At 45.1% G+C, this 18,040-nt stretch overlaps 2 protein-coding genes across 2 annotated transcripts in view; both read left to right on the top strand.

Moving 5' to 3' along the window:
• Positions 1-5,058: 5,058 nt before the first annotated feature.
• Positions 5,059-14,658, top strand: MPV17L (MPV17 mitochondrial inner membrane protein like; the record flags this gene model as incomplete). The annotated part of the gene is given in 6 exon segments (XM_082644224.1): positions 5,059-5,106; positions 5,110-5,368; positions 8,375-8,445; positions 11,898-11,927; positions 12,011-12,790; positions 13,029-14,658. Coding segments are annotated over 5 exon segments (618 nt in total). The 3' UTR covers positions 12,221-12,790; positions 13,029-14,658.
• BMERB1 (bMERB domain containing 1) overlaps positions 8,398-18,040 on the top strand; it is a 147,696-nt gene continuing 138,053 nt past the window's right edge. The window contains exons 1-2 of the mRNA XM_082644223.1: positions 8,398-8,445; positions 11,898-11,927. The gene's annotated coding sequence lies outside the window, so the exon portion shown is untranslated. The remainder of the gene's footprint in view (positions 8,446-11,897; positions 11,928-18,040) is intronic.

Below are 18,040 nucleotides of genomic sequence, written 5' to 3'. Positions count from 1 at the left end.
AATAAATAAATAAATAGATAAATTTAAAAAAAAATTTTTAAAAATAGAATGAAGGGTTCTGGAATGAAGGGGTGGGTGGGTGAGAAAATCTTGAAAGAAGGAGGATTAGATAAGGGTTTTTATTGCCAACCTCACTTCAGGTGACAAGGAGGAAGACAGTTGCTTCAGTTTCTGGCTCTGTACTCACACCCTCAGAGACAATTGATATCTCAGAGGTGATATTGAAGGGGCTGGAGGAACGTCCATGACCTTTTTTGAAGGTCATGACTGTTTTTGAAGCTGATTGCTTTCTCTGTTCATTGGAAAACAGACCTGTTGGTCTTGGAACCTGTTAAAGAGTAGTAGCCTTTTGTTTATCAGTAGAAATTTCCAGATTAGCAAGAGAGGGTAGAAGATTTTAGACACTGCAGCCCACTTGGTGGTTCTTATTAAGCCCCCATTCATTTAAATAAAATGAAATAATAATGGTTACAAATAAGCTTCATTGTAATCATCTTAATGTATGTTTAATGTGATCCTTAGTTGTAAATTGAAGCTCAGTTCCCACATCAGTACTTTATTCCCTGCTGAAAAAGCTCTTACAAAACACCTCTTTTCCGTTTTAACACAGCACTATGTTCTCTGGTTATCCCCCAGTGTTCAGAGATATTTATGTCGCATAAATGTGTTGTCCATTATTGCCAGAGGGCTCTGAATCACAGCTTGCACAGATGATGAAGCATCAATGTAATGAATTAATCTTAGAGCATCTCTTCCTTTTGAAGGCCAAGCAGGTTCTTTAGCATCTTTACTGAATGAGATTGTCTTTAACTACTGCATTTTTTGTTGCTTTTAAGAAGAGACAAATATACAGCAATAGTCGTAAAACCATCTCAGCCTTTGAAGTATTCATTCCTCTTTCTTTCAATTCCCATTAAGTAAATACATTGAGCTGCTTGATAAAGATCACCACAGATTTTGGAGGATATTTGCCTCTACAGATTGTTACCAATCCCCAGCCTCACTGGCTTTCTGTGAAGAGAAAATGAATTCATGTAGTAAAGTGCTTAGTAGAAAATCGACACCTGCAGTGGGCTCTCCGTAAATGTCAGTCCCATCCCTTTGGGGTTGCCAAATTTAGCAAAATAAATTTTAAAAATACAGGATGCCCTTGGGACTCCCCTGGTGGTCCAGTGGTTAGGATTTGAAGCTTTCACTGCAAGGGGCATGGGTTTGCTCCCTGGTCAGGGAACTAAGATCCTGCATGCTGTGAGGCCAAAAAAAAAAAAAAGAAAGAAAAATATAGGATGCCTAATTCACTTCGAATTTCAGATGAACAGTGAAAATTTTTTTAGTGTGCCCCAAATATTGCACTGGGACATACTTACACCAAGTAGTTATTCTTTGTTCATAGGAAATTCAAAGTTAACTTGGCACTCTATATTTTACCTGGAAACCCTAATCTCTCCCCTCTCCCTACTTTCCTGAAATTTTCTCCAATTTTGCTCTATTTTTCTCTCTAAAAACTTTGGTTAAGGGAATTGCGTAGGAATCATTAGAGAGATTTTCTTGTTTTCATAATGAACACCACAATTTTCTCTAATTTAGGCAGGAATTAGTTTTTTGGGTTTTTTTTTAAGCACTGCAAATACAAATCCTTCCCACAAGCGCATAGTATAGTGCCTGGCACATAATTGTGCTCAATGAATATTGATCAACTGGATGAATGAATGAAAGATTGCCTGGAAAAACCGATGGTCCTGATCTCAGTGTGTTGAGAAATGGGTAGTTTGATTTCAGCTAATGTGATCAATTGCTGTTAGAGGAAATCAAAAGGATTACAGAGAAGAAAGGCACGAATAATGGCCCTCCAAAGATGTCCATGTCTTAATCCACAAAACCTGTGAATATGCTATTTTACATGGCAAAAGGAACTTTACAGATGACTCTTAAGATAAGGATCTTGAGATGTGGAGATCACCCTGCATTATCCAGGTAGGCTGAATGTAATCATAAGGGTCCTTCTAAGAGAGAGGGCAGGTGGGTCAGAGTCAGAAAAGACTATGTGACAATGGAATGACAGAGAAATTGGAAGATGCTATGCTGATGACTTTGAAGGAAGGGGCCATCCAGGAATGCAAGGGGGCCTCTAGAAGGTGGAAGAGGCAAGGAGATGGATTCTCTTCTAGGGCCTCTGGAGGGAATGCAGCTCATGGACCCATTTTTTTTTTTCTTTGGCTGCGCTGCGTGGCATGTAGGATCTTAGTTCCCCAACCAGGGATCCCTGCAGTGGAAGCATGGAGTCTTAACCACTGGACTGCCAGGGAAGTCCCCATGGACCCATTTTAGACTTCTGACCTCCAAACCTCTGAGGACAACAAATTTGTGGCAACTTGTCACAGCAACAATGGGAAAATAATACAAGGGGAATGTAAGTAATAAACAAAGAAAGGTGCGTGCTAGGAGCCTGCTTAGCTGGGACAAGTCTGACAGAAAGATTTGCTTGGGACCAGGAACAAGCACAAGGAGAGGGGAGGGATGAGAATCAGCATATGGGCGGATAGAAAGGGTCAAAGAACACAGAAATTGGTAGATTCCCAAAACTGAAGAGAATGGGTGTATTAATCTGCCCTAGCGCTGTCAGAACAAAATGCCACAAAGTGCGTTAAAAAATGTATTTTCTCCAGTTCTCTGGGCTAGAAGTCCAAGGTCAAGGTGTCAGCTGGTTTGGTTTCTTCTGAGGCCTTTCCCCTTGGCTTGCAGGTGGCCTCCCTCTCACCGTGTTCTCACATGATCTTTTCCTCTGTGCATGCACTGCCCTCGTGTCTCTTTGTGTGTCCAAATTTCCTCTTCTTATTAGGACGCCAGTCAGATTGGATTAGGGCCCATCCTAAGGGCCTCATTTAAAAAAATTTTTTTAAATTAATTAATTTTTGGCTGTGTTGGGTCTTCGTTGCTGCGTGCAGGCTTTCTCTAGTTGTGGCGAGCTGGGGCTACTCTTCTTTGCGGTGTGCAGGCTTCTCATTGCAGTGGCTTCTCTTGTTGTAGAACATGGGCTCTAGGAGTGCGGGCTTCAGTAGTTGTGGCACGCGGGCTCAGTAGTTGTGGCTTGCGGGCTCTAGAGCACAGGCTCAGTAGTTGTGGTGCAGGGGATTAGTTGCTCCACGTCATGTGGGTTCTTCCCGGACCAGGGCTTGAACCCGTGACCCCTGCATTGGCAGGTGGATTCTTAACCACTGCACCACCAGGGAAGTCCCAGGGCCTCATTTTTAACTTAATCACCTCTTTAAAGGTCTTATCTCCAAATACAGTCATATTCTGAGGTACCGGATGTTAGGGCTTCAACATATGAATTTGGGGGGGACACAATGCAGCCCATAACAATAGGGTTGACAAACTGAGGAACAACCTACAATATAACTGATTAGTGCCCCAGATTGGAGACTAAGGTGATCTATGTCAATTCAATACAAGGCAAAGTGATCCAGAATTGAAAGCCAGTCCTTGAGAAAGGACTTTGGTGGGACAATTGGCAATAGTTTGAATAAGGTCCGTAGATTGGGTAACAGTATTACATCAGTTGTTCTGAAAATTGTACTATGGTTATGTAAGATGTCAATATTTGGGGAAGCTTGGCTGAAGAATATATGGGAACTCTGTACTATTTTTGCAAGTTTTCAGAAAGTCTGGAATTATTTCAAAATGAAAAGTTAAAAATCAAAAAATTAATAATTAACTAAAATAAGGTAAACAAATAGAAGAGAGAGGGAGAAAATGAGAATGGAATTGGGTGTGACAATGAAGGAAGGAAAAATGGAGGAAAAGAAGCAAAGAGGAACTGATTTCCATGAGGTCAGAGGTTACATCTGCTGTTTGGGTTTCCAATGACCCCCTGCTTCTGGGAGCTCAGCGTATGATTTGGGAGGTAATATTCATTGAGGCACAGACTCTGAAGAGAAGGCAGTAGCCCCATTGAATCCCACTTCACATTCATGAAAAGCCTCAAAGTTTAACTTCTGACATTGTCTCTAAAGACTGTTACATAGTCAGTGTGTGTGTCGAAAGTGTGAATTCCTTGTATGTTAAGACATTTAAAATACACTGCCATCTTGGTAACTGAGTTTTGGTATTCCCCCCACACACGTTTTTCCCCCAATTTTCCCCTTCTTTTTTGACCTTTTTTGGTTCGTTTTGAGATATAATTCACATACCATACAATTCACCATTTTAAAGTGTAATTAAGGACTTCCCTGGTGGCGCAGTGGTTAAGAATCTGCCTGCCAGTGCAGGGGACACGGGTTCCAGCTCTGGTCCGCAGAGCAACTAAGCCCGTGGGCCACAACTACTGAGCCCACGCGCCACAACTACTGAAGCCCGTACGCCTAGAGCTGGTGCTCCCCAACAAGAGAAGCCACTGCAAGGAGAAGCCCGCGCACCACCACGAAGAGTAGCCCCTGCTCGCCCCAACTAGAGAAAGCCTGAGCGCCGCAATTAGAGAAAGCCTGCGCGCAGCAACGAAGACCCAACGCAGCCAAAAATAAATAAATAAATAAATAAATAATTTTTTAAAGAAGTGTCTTTAATGGTTTTCCGCGCAACCGTTACCACTACCTAATTATACAATAGTTCATCACTCCAAAAAAGAATCCCACACCCGGTTAGCAGTCACTTCGCATCCCCCCCCATCGCCCAGCCCCTTAAGCCTGTGACGATCTTCCTCTTCTGGACATGACTTGTAAGGGGATCATGCATATGCGGACCAGCAGTATTTCAAAAGCTCAGCCTCCAGGATCGCCAGTGGCCACGGGATTGGTCGATGCAGTTGAGTGTGCGCGGGGTGCCCAATCGCCTTCGAGCGTGGAGAGGAGGCAGGTGCAGGTGGCGGGAGGCGGTGCGCCGGGGGGCGGGGGGCAGAGGGCGGAGGGCGGAGGCCGGGGGGTAGGGGGTAGAGGGCAGAGGGCGGAGGCCGGGGGGTAGGGGGCAGAGGGCAGAGGGCGGAGGCCGGGGTGTAGGGGGCAGGGGGTGGTGGGCGTGGCCTGGAGCTGCCGGCGGTCGTTGGTCGGCGCCCAGAGCACGGGCATGGCGGGCCTGTGGCGGGAGCTCCTGCGCACCGCCCGGCGCTACCCTTGACCCACTAACGTGCTGCTCTACGCCGCGCTCTTCTCAGCCGGCGACGCGCTGCAGCAGCGGCTGCGGGGCGGCCCTGCCGACTGGCGGCAGACGCGGCACGTGGCCACCGTGGCCGTGGCCTTCCACGCGAACTTCAACTACGTGTGGCTGCGCCTGCTGGAGCGCGCGCTGCCGGGCCGCGCGTCGCGCGCCGTCCTGGCCAAGGTGCTGTGCGACCAGGCGTTCGGCGGGCCGGTGTACGTCTCTGCCTTCTACTTCGGTGAGTAGCCGGGCCAGGCACCTGGGGGCCAGAACTGGGGGACGGAGGCGGATCCGGAATTGGGGGACGAGAGGCAGGGGTCGGGGTTTCAAGAGGCTGGGACCGGGCAGGAGCCTGGGCTCTGGGGGCCGGGGACCGGGCCTGGAATCCTGGGGTGGGGGCCAGGGTTCAGGGGACTGGGAGGGTCTGGACGAGGGCCGGAGGTCGAGGTGCGAGGGTCGAGAAGTCTGGGGACCGTGGATTAACAGGATTGAGGGGAAAGAAATTGAGGGGCGGTTGCCGGAGAGGCCAGGAATTAGGGGGCCAGGGTCGCAGTTCGGACGCTGGGTTGCCCGTAGTCTGGGGCTGGAGGTTTCAGGGGGCCTGGGGCGTACGTAGGCCGGAAGTGGGGAGGCAGGGCTGGGGATCCATTTTCCCCTGACAAAGGTCCACGGGAACGTCGAGGAGACCCCAGCTTGCTACCATGTCAGCTGTGAGCCCCGTGACCAAGTTGTGGGGCGGGGCCGGTCCTGCTCCTGGAAAGATCCACCCGGGGGCTAGGCGCCTCCTTTCCACTGGCGGGATACTCCTTTCCATACAAACAAAAGGTGAGGGGATTCAGGATGGTGCGGGCAGAGCCGGTGGAATCTGAGGTGCGGCCCGGTTCCCCTCAAAATGTGTGCTCAGGGCGGTAGTCCTGCTTTTGTAAAAAGATTTCCCTGAAGGGGGTCCCGTCCCCATATCAAAACCCACAGAAAATGTCAGGAGACCTCGGACCCCTGCCATGAGAGGACTCTGTACCTGTGAGGGTCTGGGGAGCCCCCTCCTCAAAAAGTCCACCCTGGAGCCTGAGGGCCTGACTTTGGGAACCTTTCTTAGTGCCCTAAATTCTAAAAACGATGGCAAGGACTCTGTGTGGCCTTCTTCTTTTTTTTTTTTTTTTTTTTTTTTTTTTTTTTTTTTTGCGGTATGCGGGCCTCTCACTGTTGTGGCCTCTCCCGTTGCGGAGCACAGGCTCCGGACGCGCAGGCTCAGCGGCCGTGGCTCACAGGCCCAGCCGCTCCGCGGCATATGGGATCCTCCCAGACCGGGGCACGAACCCGTATCCCCTGCATCGGTAGGCGGACTCTCAACCACTGCGCCACCAGGGAGGCCCTGGCCTTCTTCTTCATAGCGTTTTCTATTGCTTGGAAGGGAGTGGGCAGGGGAGGGGCACCCAATCCCCTAAGAAAATTCAGGGGTCCTGGGCCTGGCCTTGGCATTGGGGATCACAGATCCCCCAAGGGGTCTTGTCAGTGGCTGTTGGTGCTTTCTTCTAAACTGTGTTGAAGTGGTCAAGTCACCACTTTGAAGGAACCTACACTGCCCCATGGACCTTATTTTGGGGGCCAGAGTCACTCACAAACTCCACAGAAAACATGCCTGATGCAGTGCCAACTGCATGGCCCATGGGGTCTGTGAGGTTAGGGGATAGAGGACCTGAGAGCAGGAGCTGCCTGATTTATCAGAAGATCTGTGCCTGATCCCAGCGCGTGACTTCCAGGCCAGATTGGCAAACAGGTTCCTCATGCCTGTTACTGCAGTGCCCTTGTACTCTGGTGATGGGATGGAGGGTTGGGGGCAGCTGGCATTTGGGAGTCAGATTCCTATCTAGTCCTCAAACAACCCAGTGAGGCAGGTATTGTTATTCCCATGTTACAGACAAGGAAACTGAGGCTCAAAGGGATAAACTACCTGCCCGAAAGCAACACAATCCATGTCATGGTCTTCATCTCCCTTGGGGGATGTCAGCATTCCTAAAACCAGAAAGATGCTGCAGTCACAGGGCTGCTGGGGCCTGTGGTTCAAGCCCGAGGCCCCTGAAACCGATTCCTGCCCACATTGCTTCTTTGTTTTGCATTTCAGATTTCTGGGCCCTGTTTCCCTCTCCTCATGTTAAACTGAAGGGGGAATGGTGGGAAGGGGGTGGGTTGGATGTGTGTTCAAGGCACTTCAGACTTGGAAATTGCCTGTATCAGATGTTCCTTTGTGCTGGGGCTGCCTTGGGAGCTAGAATAGTTGTGATTAAAAGGTCTGGCTCGGAATCCACACCTAGGTTGGGCTTGGATCACTATCAACCTCTCTGAGCTCTTTTTCTCCTCTGCAACTCCACCATCCTTAGCTGAGGGTTAGGAGGGTCAGATGAAAGAAAACACATCAAGTGCTTAGCCCTTAATTAGTGCTGGGTAAGTGGAATACTATTACCAATATTGGGCTCGGTTTTCTTACCAGTCCTGTCCTAAGAATCCCCTGCAATTGACTAAAAAGATTTTATTTCCCCTTCTTCCTAATCAGAGTTGGGGGAGAATGCTTTAAGAATGCTTTAAGAATCCCCTGCAATTGACTAAAAAAGATTTTATTTCCCCTTCTTCCTAATCAGAGTTGGAGAGTGCTTTAAAAAGCACTCTCATTTTCACACCTTTCCTAAAATAGGAGGGTTTTGTCCTTGTTCCCTGACTTCCTTTTTAGGGTTGTTGAACGTCAAAGTTTTCCAGATGTTTTTAGGAAGTCTGAACTGGTGTTCTGCTTTCAAATTCCGTTTAGAAAGCCTCTTAGATGGGAAATCTGTAGTTGCTAGAATACCCAGAGTCCGGCAGCCTTTTTGTAAAAGAAGGAAATTAAATTTTTAAAATTTTAAACATTTCACAAAATGTTTTGAAGGGAGAGAAGAAAAGTCCCCAGTAGTCCCACCATGCTGACACTGAGGTTTTTGTGAATTCTCTAATAGCTTTTTAAAAAAATAATCGTTCTGCTATAACTCGGTACCCTGCTATTCTCACTTCATATTTATCATCACTTTAAAATTTACCTAACTTTAGAATGGAGATTATCTTTTGTTTTCACTGTTGGGTCAGACAGAACATACTGAGTTAGTGATAGTGGTGGTTACCTTGCATATTGGAATAGAAAACTTGAACATGAACTGTTATACAGTATTCTTCATATTAAATCTTTTAAAATTCTTTTGGCGTGTGTTTTTTCAAATAGGTATGAGTATTCTCCAGGAAAAGGATGACATATTTTTGGACCTGAGACAGAAATTCTGGAATACATATAAGGTAAGACAGACTTTTGAAAATACGACCAGGATCTTTTTAACATTAAATACATTTAAATGAAAATATTCTTGGGTTTCCCTGCTGGCGCAGTGGTTGAGAGTCCGCCTGCCGATGCAGGGGACGCGGGTTCATGCCCCGGTCCGGGAAGATCCCACATGCCGCGGAGCAGCTGGGCCCGTGAGCCGCGGCCGCTGAGCCTGCGCGTCTGGAGCCTGTGCTCCGCAACAGGAGAGGCCACAACAGTGAGAGGCCCACGTACTGCAAAAAAAAAAAAAAAAAAAAAATCTTAAATTAGGGCTCCAGTTGGTTGGCACAGGGTACTATATTTTGACAGATCTTAAATTTGTTTTGATAGTTGAATGAGAAGCTTTAAGGGTGTCTATATGTGTCTCTGAGTTTTGGTCAATGTTCACAACGATTTCTGACATTCTTATGTTTATTCTTGTTAGTGATCACAGTGATTTTTTTGGAGCCAAAGAAGTTATTGCAAAATAGGAATAGTAGAATGTGAGTGGCTTAATGGAATCATTCTCACATTTAGAGCTGATGTTTCCAAGTGTGCATTCTGCTGAGTCCCTATGAAAGGAACCTTCTTGACATCACAAAGGTATTTACAGAAAAGGAAGATGTTTCCCAGGGTTATCCTGAGGCTGGAATCAAGTCACCTCTTGTCCTGTTTGCTCAGTACAAATATATATATAATCCAATCCCACAAATATCTATTCCTTTATTCAATGAAGATTTATTGAGCAGTGTCCTCAAGACCTGGCAAAGTCAGGGATGCTTTTCATCTCTGGCCTAGTGTGATTCTATTAATGACAATGTTTGATTCTATTAATGACAATGAGGTGAATTTTCAGGATTCCAGAATATACACAGCCTTGTCTAGGGCTCCACATCTACTTAATTCCTGAACAAAAGCAGTGGCAAGCCACCCCCAGCCAACCCATTACCCTCACCCACAACCCCAGCATCTTCTGTTGAACTGTTCTGAGCACGAGAACCATTATCACCCACTTGGTGGTTGAAGGCAGATGACAGGGAGGGTGGAAGCCACATGCTGCCAAGCCCCTCCCGGGGGGGAAAGCATTCAGAATTCTTGTTACTTCTCTTGAGGCAAAATTTATGGGCCCGTGGTGACATGCAAATATGATTTTCTTCTGCTTTACTTTGGAAAAGGAACAAGTTTGCCCACGATGTCATAGATCTCATGGAGATAGGTACATCTGACATTTATACATTTATACGAAGAGCAAGCCAAGCAGAGTTGTAAAAGAAAGGGGCTTTGACCAAGGATTTGCAGATATTTCAGATTCTCCTTCTTTAATGAAGACATACAGGCTATCTTCATTGGGTAGAAACGTGGCGACTTTTACACACCTTTTTAAAAACAGTGGTTCTGGGACTTCCCTGGTGGTCTAGCGGTTAAGACTCTGCACTCCCAATGCAGGGGGCCCAGGTTCGATCCCTGGTCAGGGAACTAGATTCCACATGCCGCGACTAAATATCCCACGTGCGGCAGTGAAGATCCTGGGTGCTGCAACTAAGACCCAGTACGGCAAAATAAATAAATAAATATTTTAAAAAGTCAAACCCAAAAAGCAAAACACAACAAAAACAGTGGTTCCAAATGAGTAAGTTGTATCTATGCCCTTGAGAAGAAAGAGGGTACCGGCAGTCTGATGCCCAGCACCATTTGGGGGCTTTCCTGAAGATCTCCCATAACAAGAAACTCTCTGCTAGGCATTGCACTAGGTGTTAGCGGAAGATAACACAAAGCATATATGTAGATGATATATATAGAGAGATATACACGCACACACATTGCTACTGTCTTTAAGGGACTTACAATGTAGTGGGATGGATAGACAAGTAAATAGACAAACATTAACCTCAATGCCACGAGTGCTCAGAGCATGCAAACAGGTACTTAGCACAGCATGGAGATGTAAGGGTGCGGCTCAAGGAAAGCTTCCAGGGGCAGGTTATGCCTGAGCGGAGTCTTAAAGAACTCAGGGGAGTTAGGCGGATACCTGGGGCCTTTCCAGGGGCAGAAGGAGCCGAGGAAGGAATGCATAAAACACTGTGGTGTACCTGTAAGGGAGAAACTACAAGGGATGCTATTCATAGAATATAAAATATGAATTGAGGAGCAACTGCAAATGACTTTGGATCTTGTAAGGTGTTGAAGGCCATGCCAAGGATCTTCAACTTAAGTAATTACTGGCAAGGGAGACCAGTTAGAGGGCATTGTGACCAAGTTCATGTAAGAAATCATGAAGCAGTGGGCAGAGGAAGGATTTCAGAAATACTTAGGAGATAGAATTGGTAGGTCTTGATGATGGATTGGAAGTAGGGTTGATGGGCAAGGACACATCTTCGGTGACCCATCCGCATTTACTGGGTACCGCGCAGCATTCTGTAAGCAAGAGCCCACTTTTCTCTCCCAGTTATTTGCTTATTTCTCTGTTATCAGTAGGGACCCAGGGATTCCCATTTTATCGATGGTTTATAATTCATTGCTGTGTTTAATTATTTTTGTTTTGCAAATGTCCCAGACTTGGTCAGTGAGAGTTGCTTCAAGCTGGCGCCTATTTCCTTGTGATACCTCCCCATCTTTTTTTTTTTTTTAAGCCACTTCCTTACTTTATATCATAAAGATAGATGTTCTAGGCTCATCTTGTACCTTGTACCTTGTACCTGCCCTACTCTGGCCCTGGAATCAACCATTTCTTTGAGGAGTCCTTTTTCCTTTTTGTGGGGAATGGCATGGGAGACCAAGATCTGCAAACTGAGTGATGCTACATTCTGAAGAAAAAAAATTGCTGTAAGAGGGCTCCCCTGGTGGCGCAGTGGTTGAGAGTCTGCCTGCTGATGCAGGGGACACGGGTTTGAGCCCTTGTCCAGGAAGATCCCACATGCCGCAGAGCAGCTAAGTCCATGAGCCACAACTACTGAGCCTGCATGCCACAACTACTGAAGTTTGTGTGCCTAGAGCCCGTGCTCCACAACAAGAGAAGCCACCGCAATGAGAAGCCCGTGCACCACAACAAAGAATAGCCCCCGCTCGCTGCAACTAGAGAAAGCCCACACGCAGCAACGAAGGCCCAACACAGCCAAAAGTAAAATATAAATAAATTTAAATAAATAAATATGTGTTGTTATTTTGAAAGCAGTTGTCTTCCAGAATTGGTACTGATTCAGGTAGACTTTTTATTGTAAATTTGTGAATATAATAAAAATCTTTATTCTTGCGCCTAACAGCTGTTTGTACAACTCCTTACCCTCTTCCACTCGAGACCATAAGTAGTCTAATTTAATCTGCATAGTCTGAAATATAATACCGCGTCCACATTCCACCTGCCTGGTGTTTCTTAATGCTTTATAGAACGAACTGTGTGATTGTGTTGTGCGATTAAAAAGCATCCTAATAAAGTTTTTCTTTATTCCAGAGTGGTCTGATGTACTGGCCTTTTGTACAGGTGAGTTTCAAACTACTTAGAATGCCAACTCATGGGTCTGGTTTATATGGAGTCCTAAAAGACTCTTTCTCTCTCTGTTATAGCTGACCAACTTCAGCCTCGTTCCTGTTCACTGGAGAACAGCTTACACTGGGCTCTGTGGTTTTCTGTGGGCCACTTTCCTCTGCTTTTCACAACAGGGTGGTGATGGTACCTTGAAGTCAGCTTTTACTTTCCTTTGTGTAAAGGGAGCAAGTGAAGTTGAAAGACCCCCCAGAGAAATGACAAGTCAAGAACTCCCTGAAATTGACTAATTTTTTTCCCTTAAATGCAGAGGATTGCCTGCAGATGAAGTACCCTGCTTACCAGTTATGTGCTCCATTTTGAAGAATTACTATTCTGTAGACCCGATTGTTTTTTGTTTTTTTGTTTTTTTGTTTTTTTTTGCGATACGCGGGCCTCTCACTGTTGTGGCTTCTCCCGTTGCGGAGCACAGGCTCTGGACGCGCAGGCTCAGCGGCCGTGGCTCACAGACCCAGCCGCTCCACAGCATGTGGGATCTTCCCGGACCGGGGCACAAACCTGTGTCCCCTGCATTGGCAGGTGGACTCTCAACCACTGTGCCACCAGGGAGGCCCCCGATTGTTTTTTAATTAGCAATGATAACTTTCAATTTTATTCAAATCTCCTTTTTTTTCATTCTAATCCAAAAGTATTATTGATACTTCTCTAGTATTTTCACTTCCCTAATACTTTGGTTAATATCAATAACAGTGGTAAAATGGCAGTTTATAATCTTTACTATTTCTGGTCTAATATTTTATTGCCAGTTGATTTAAGGAGCTTCCATTTTGATTGTATACATCTCTCTTCTAAAATATCAGGTTATCTCTTAAACACTTTTGGCTCAGATTACCTTTTTTTTTTCTTTTTTTTTTGCGGTACGCGGGCCTCTCACTGTTGTGGCCTCTCCCGTTGCGGAGCACAGGCTCCGGACGCGCAGGCTCAGCAGCCATGGCTCACGGGCCCAGCCGCTCCGCGGCATGTGGGATCTTCCCAGACCGGGGCACGAACCCGTGTCCCCTGCATTGGCAGGCAGACTCTCAACCACTGCGCCACCAGGGAAGCCCCTCAGATTACCTTTTATACCAAAAATAGTCCTTATAGTTAATTTCTGTTTACACAGAATTCAATCAGGAAGATGGAATAACCAGATTTTCCCCTAAAATGCTGTATAATAATTTATTGTTATTCTAATACTAAAGTTCTGCAAGTACGTTTTATGTAAAAAGAAATGTGCACAGTGTATGATTAGTGTTCTGTGTAGAGTGTATTTTACTGGATTTTCAAAACAACTTTACCTAATACGTGTAGAAAACAGAAGGGAAATTTAGAGGGTGTTGAAGCATTTTTTTTGAAACAAGTTTACAGAATATTGCTTTTTGATCCTGGGTCCTGGCATTTGAGGTATATACCTTGTAACTCTAATGGCACCTACCCAGCTTTCCTACTTTTCTGATGCCCTGATGGTCATCGTATGGTTATGCCATTGGCCCCCACTACTGGGGAGTTGTCCTGCTACCAATAAAATCAAGAGTGCCCAGTCCCATCTTTTTGGACTCGTGGTTTCCATTTCCAATCTCAGATATAGGCCTTTTACCCAGATAACTGAAAAATGATTTCTCAGTTCAGGGGAGATCTTTTCCTTCTATACAAGTGGATGCAACCATCCTTATAGTCCACCAGGATAACTATAGTAGATACAATTTCATAACCCTTATGTAAATAATAAATGTTATTAAAGGGCCACTGTAGGGATGTGAAGAGGGTAAACAACAAGGCAATAACTGTTAAAAGAAGTCCGTGGTCTAGTTGGGAGTATAAGTGAAGAAATTGATAATCAGGTTCTCAGGACATCTAATCCGATTCATCATTCATTGCTTGAACAGCATCCGTGACAAGTGGTCAATAGAAAGCTTGAATATTACTCAAGTAATGCCTCCCAGCTGTAGGTTAGTGACATAAGCAGTAGGTACTTTGAAATCATGGTGCCCGAGGCAACCTGGGAAGGCTCCATGGAGGAGATGCCTGAGCTGGGTCTTGAAGGATGGAAAGTCGCAAGACTGAAGGTCTGTGAACTGGAGTGGTGATGGTAGGATCAGATGAGATCAGGTCTTGAAAGAGAGAGAAGAAAAAGAAAAGGCATTTAAGTTCTAAATTAGAGGGAAATTTCCATTGGCTGTTCCTCAACTTTGAATAAAGTAGATGTTTCTGTCCAGCTTACTTGTAATTAAAAATCATGCATAATTTGTAACCTATCAGTCTTTTTCATATGTAGGAAAATTAATGAAAGTTATTCCCTTTTAGCTATATCATAGTGGGTTTGGTGAGGAAAAATTAGGCAATGTGAGAGTCTTCATGTGTTTAAAAATTTCTGATAACAAGTTTGAGAGTGGCATGTAAGAATATTTTCCTCAAAATCTGTCAGTAAGGTGATTCAGCAGACAAAGTGATTATCTGCCCACTACACAGTCAGTGAAATTTTGCATCTAGGGGTTCATGAACTTTTGCATTTAGGGGTTCATTTAGGGGTTCATGAAGGGTGCTTTAGGAAAAACTTTATCTTATTTGTATTGATGGTTTGGGGGGCCAGAATAAGAAAAGTGTTTAATGAATCAGAGGAATTACACTAAAAGATAATTCAAAGAGGAAAACATTTTCACATTCTAGTACTTCATTAATAATTGCAATTTGGGTTTTTAATACTTTGAAGAAAATTTTGTTTCACTTCTTTCACTATAAAACACATAGATATAGAGATTTAACTTTGGTATTTCAGGTTGTGTCTAAATAAGGCCTCCGAATCAACTGTGGTAACCACAACCAAATTAAACATAGAGAGTCTCTCTCATTGAGGTAGATGACCCGGAATTACAATTTCTACCTCACCCACACTTTATTTCTCTCCGAGAATTGTCATCCTTTAGGATTCATTTGAAGCTATTGGAAATGTCCTTTGCTAGGTGGGCAATTTACTGTCAGTTCAGTGAAAGTTTTGTTGTTGTTGTTGTTGTTTTGTGGTACGCGGGCCTCTCACTGCTGTGGCCTCTCCCGTTGCGGAGCACAGGCTCCGGACGCGCAGGCTCAGCGGTCATGGCTCACGGGACCAGCCGCTCCGCGGCATGTGGGATCTTCCCGGACCGGGGCACGAACCCGCGTCCCCTGCATCGGCAGGCGGACTCTCAACCGCTGCGCCACCAGGGAAGTCCTAGTTCAGTGAAATTTTATGTGAATTTCTGTAGTGTTTGCCAAAACAAATTATACCCAGAACATGCTTAACCATATGTTCTGGGGGCAGCTTTCGTTTGAAATTAGGTTCATCTTCTGAAACTATTAGAAATTTAATGGATTTTTTGTGCCTGAAGATCTTGACCTTGCATTGGCTACACTTAACCTAGTTTTACCCACAATGTTTAGAATCTAAAGGAACAGAAAATGCAATTAAACAACTATTGAAAATTTTTCTTTTCATAATGGGGAATAAGGGAAAGGGGAAATCTGGAGATTAACAGTAAAGGATGTACTTGGAATTTCAAGCTACTGTGAGCAGTAGCCAACCAAGTGAATAAAAGGGAATAGTTAGTAACTGAGTAACATTATTGGCATATATCAGTTAGAAGCGTATCTTTTTTTTTAGTTCTCTTCCCCATTGAGTCTTTCCTTAAATCTTTATTTATCCATACCTTCCTTCCTTTCTCTGTCAAAAGGCCATAACAAGCCCCCTTCTCCTGTCCTTCATCCCTCCCTAACCCTGACCACCCAGACAGTCCAAGGGGACAGAATAACTGTGATGAAGTTAGGGATCAGACTACTTAAGTGACATGACAGCCATGATGTAGAGAGATGGTAGCAGAGCCTACTCTTTGGATCTTTTCTTCCCTCTGGGGGAAGAAAATGAGGAAGGATCAATCAGCCCTAGGGAGAATTTTGAAGTGACTGAACATTCTGGAGGCAGCTTCCATTAGAAATTAGGTTCATCTTCTGAAAGTATTAGAAACTTAATGGGTCCTTGTACTTGAAGATTTTGACCTTGAAGTGTCCTCTTTCTTTTCAGAGATCCTCTCCTTCCTCTGGATGCCCGTTCCCTGCATTCTCTCTGACTTAGTGCAATATCTTCCAAATCAGTTCTCATGTCTTTTCCTCACCTCTCAAAACTCCCATTCTCTCTATCTGACTGATTTCAGCTACATTTAGAAAAGTAGGTTTATTAAGCTCACTTACTGAGATGTGGATGACAGCCTTTCTAGTTGAGTTTTGTTTCGTTATAATTGCTAACACAAATGAATCTCTGGATGGAATTTTAGTAACTATTGCTGTGGTGGGAGGGGGTGGAGATAAGAGGGTATTTTTTGGCAGAAGCCCTCTGAGACACTTTATATTATGCTGTCTTATTGCAATGTATTGTGAACCTTCACAATGGATGATCATTATCTGTTTGCATATTTGTATTCCCTTCTAGACTGAGCTTCTGGAGGGAAGAATATATTTCTTATTCATACTTGTTATCTGAAATGTTTAGCACAGTGTTGGGCATGTAGCAGAGGCCCTGTAATACTGCTGAATGAATGAATGTAATTTGGATTTCTCATCTTTGTTTTTTGCCTCTGGACTGCTGCTGAGCAGTCTGGACTGATGGCCCTTTCATTTTCATCCCCATGTGCAGGCAGCTGTTTCTGTCTTAAGCTGAGCACAGTCCAGACCTTCACCTACTTTGGCCTCAGGCCCATAAAATTGTATTTTCTTGGAGATGGTTATGACTTGTAGGCTTTGATGCCCCTGGCCCAACTTGCACATACCCTCTGAAAACCATCTCATCACACCTCTCCCCAGCTCTACAAAGACTGGATTGTTTGTCTTTAATAATTGGGTGGGGGGGGTGCTTCTCTGGTGGCACAGTGGTTAAGAATCTGCCTGCTAATGCAGGGGACGTGTGTTCGAGCCCCGGTCTGGGAAGGTCCCACATGCCGCGGAGTGGCTAGGCCTGTGAGCCATGGCCGCTGAGCCTGCACGTCTGGAATCTGTGATCCGCAATGGGAGAGGCCACAACAGTGAGAGGCATGCGTACTGCAAAAAAAAAAAAAAAAAAGAATCTCCCTGCTAATGCAGGGGACATGTCTGCAAGCCCTGGTCCGGAAAGATCCCACATGTTGTGGAGCAACTAAGCCCGTGCACCACAACTACTGAGCCTGCGCTCTAGAGCCTGTGAGCCACAACTGCTGAGCCCACATGCCACAACTACTGAAGCCCATGCACCTAGAGCCTGTGCTCCGCAACAAGAGAAGCCACCGCAGTGAGAAGCTCGTGCACCACAATGAAGAGTAGCCCCCACTTGCCACGACTAGAGAAAGCCCACGTGCAGCAACCAAGACACAACACAGCCAAAAAAAAAAAAAAAAAAAAAGTATTGGGTGGAGGGAATTCCCTGCAGTCCAGTGGTTAGAATTCCATGCTTCCACTGCAGGGGCCCTGGGTTTGATCCCTGGTCAGGGAACTAAGATCCTGCAAGCCATGTGGCGTGGCCAAAACAAAAAAGGGGGAATTGGGTAGAATCGTGATAGTTGGGCCTTCTCCAAACCACTAAATTACCCTTTGTGATGGTTAGTTTTATGTGTCCACTTGACTGGGCCACGGGGTGCCCAGATATTTGGTCAAACATTATTCTGGGTGTTTCTCTGAAGGTGTTTTTGGATGAGAGTAACATTTATATTGGTAGACTAAGTCAAGCAGATTGCCTTCCCTAATGTGGGTGGGCCTTGTCCAATCAGCTGAAGGCCTGAATAGAACAAAAAAGCTGGCCTCATCCCAAGTAATAGAATTCTTACTGCCTGACTGCCTTCAAACTGGGACATTGGCTTTTCTTCTGCTGTTGGACTCAAAACATTGTATATATATACCACATCTTCTTTATCCATTCATCTATTGATGGACATTTAGGTTGCTTCCATGTCTTGGCTATTGTAAATAGTGCTGCTATGAACATTGGAGTGCATGTATCTTTTCGAATTAGAGTTTTCTCCAGATATATGTCCAGGAGTGGGATTGTAGGATCATATGGTAGCTCTATTTTTAGTTTT

The sequence above is a fragment of the Mesoplodon mirus genome, assembly GCF_964341445.2.
Source record: "Mesoplodon mirus genome assembly, chromosome: 15".
Lineage (NCBI taxonomy): Eukaryota > Metazoa > Chordata > Mammalia > Artiodactyla > Ziphiidae > Mesoplodon > Mesoplodon mirus.
Note: the sequence above shows the minus strand (reverse complement) of the source record. Positions and strands in the feature narration are given on the sequence as shown.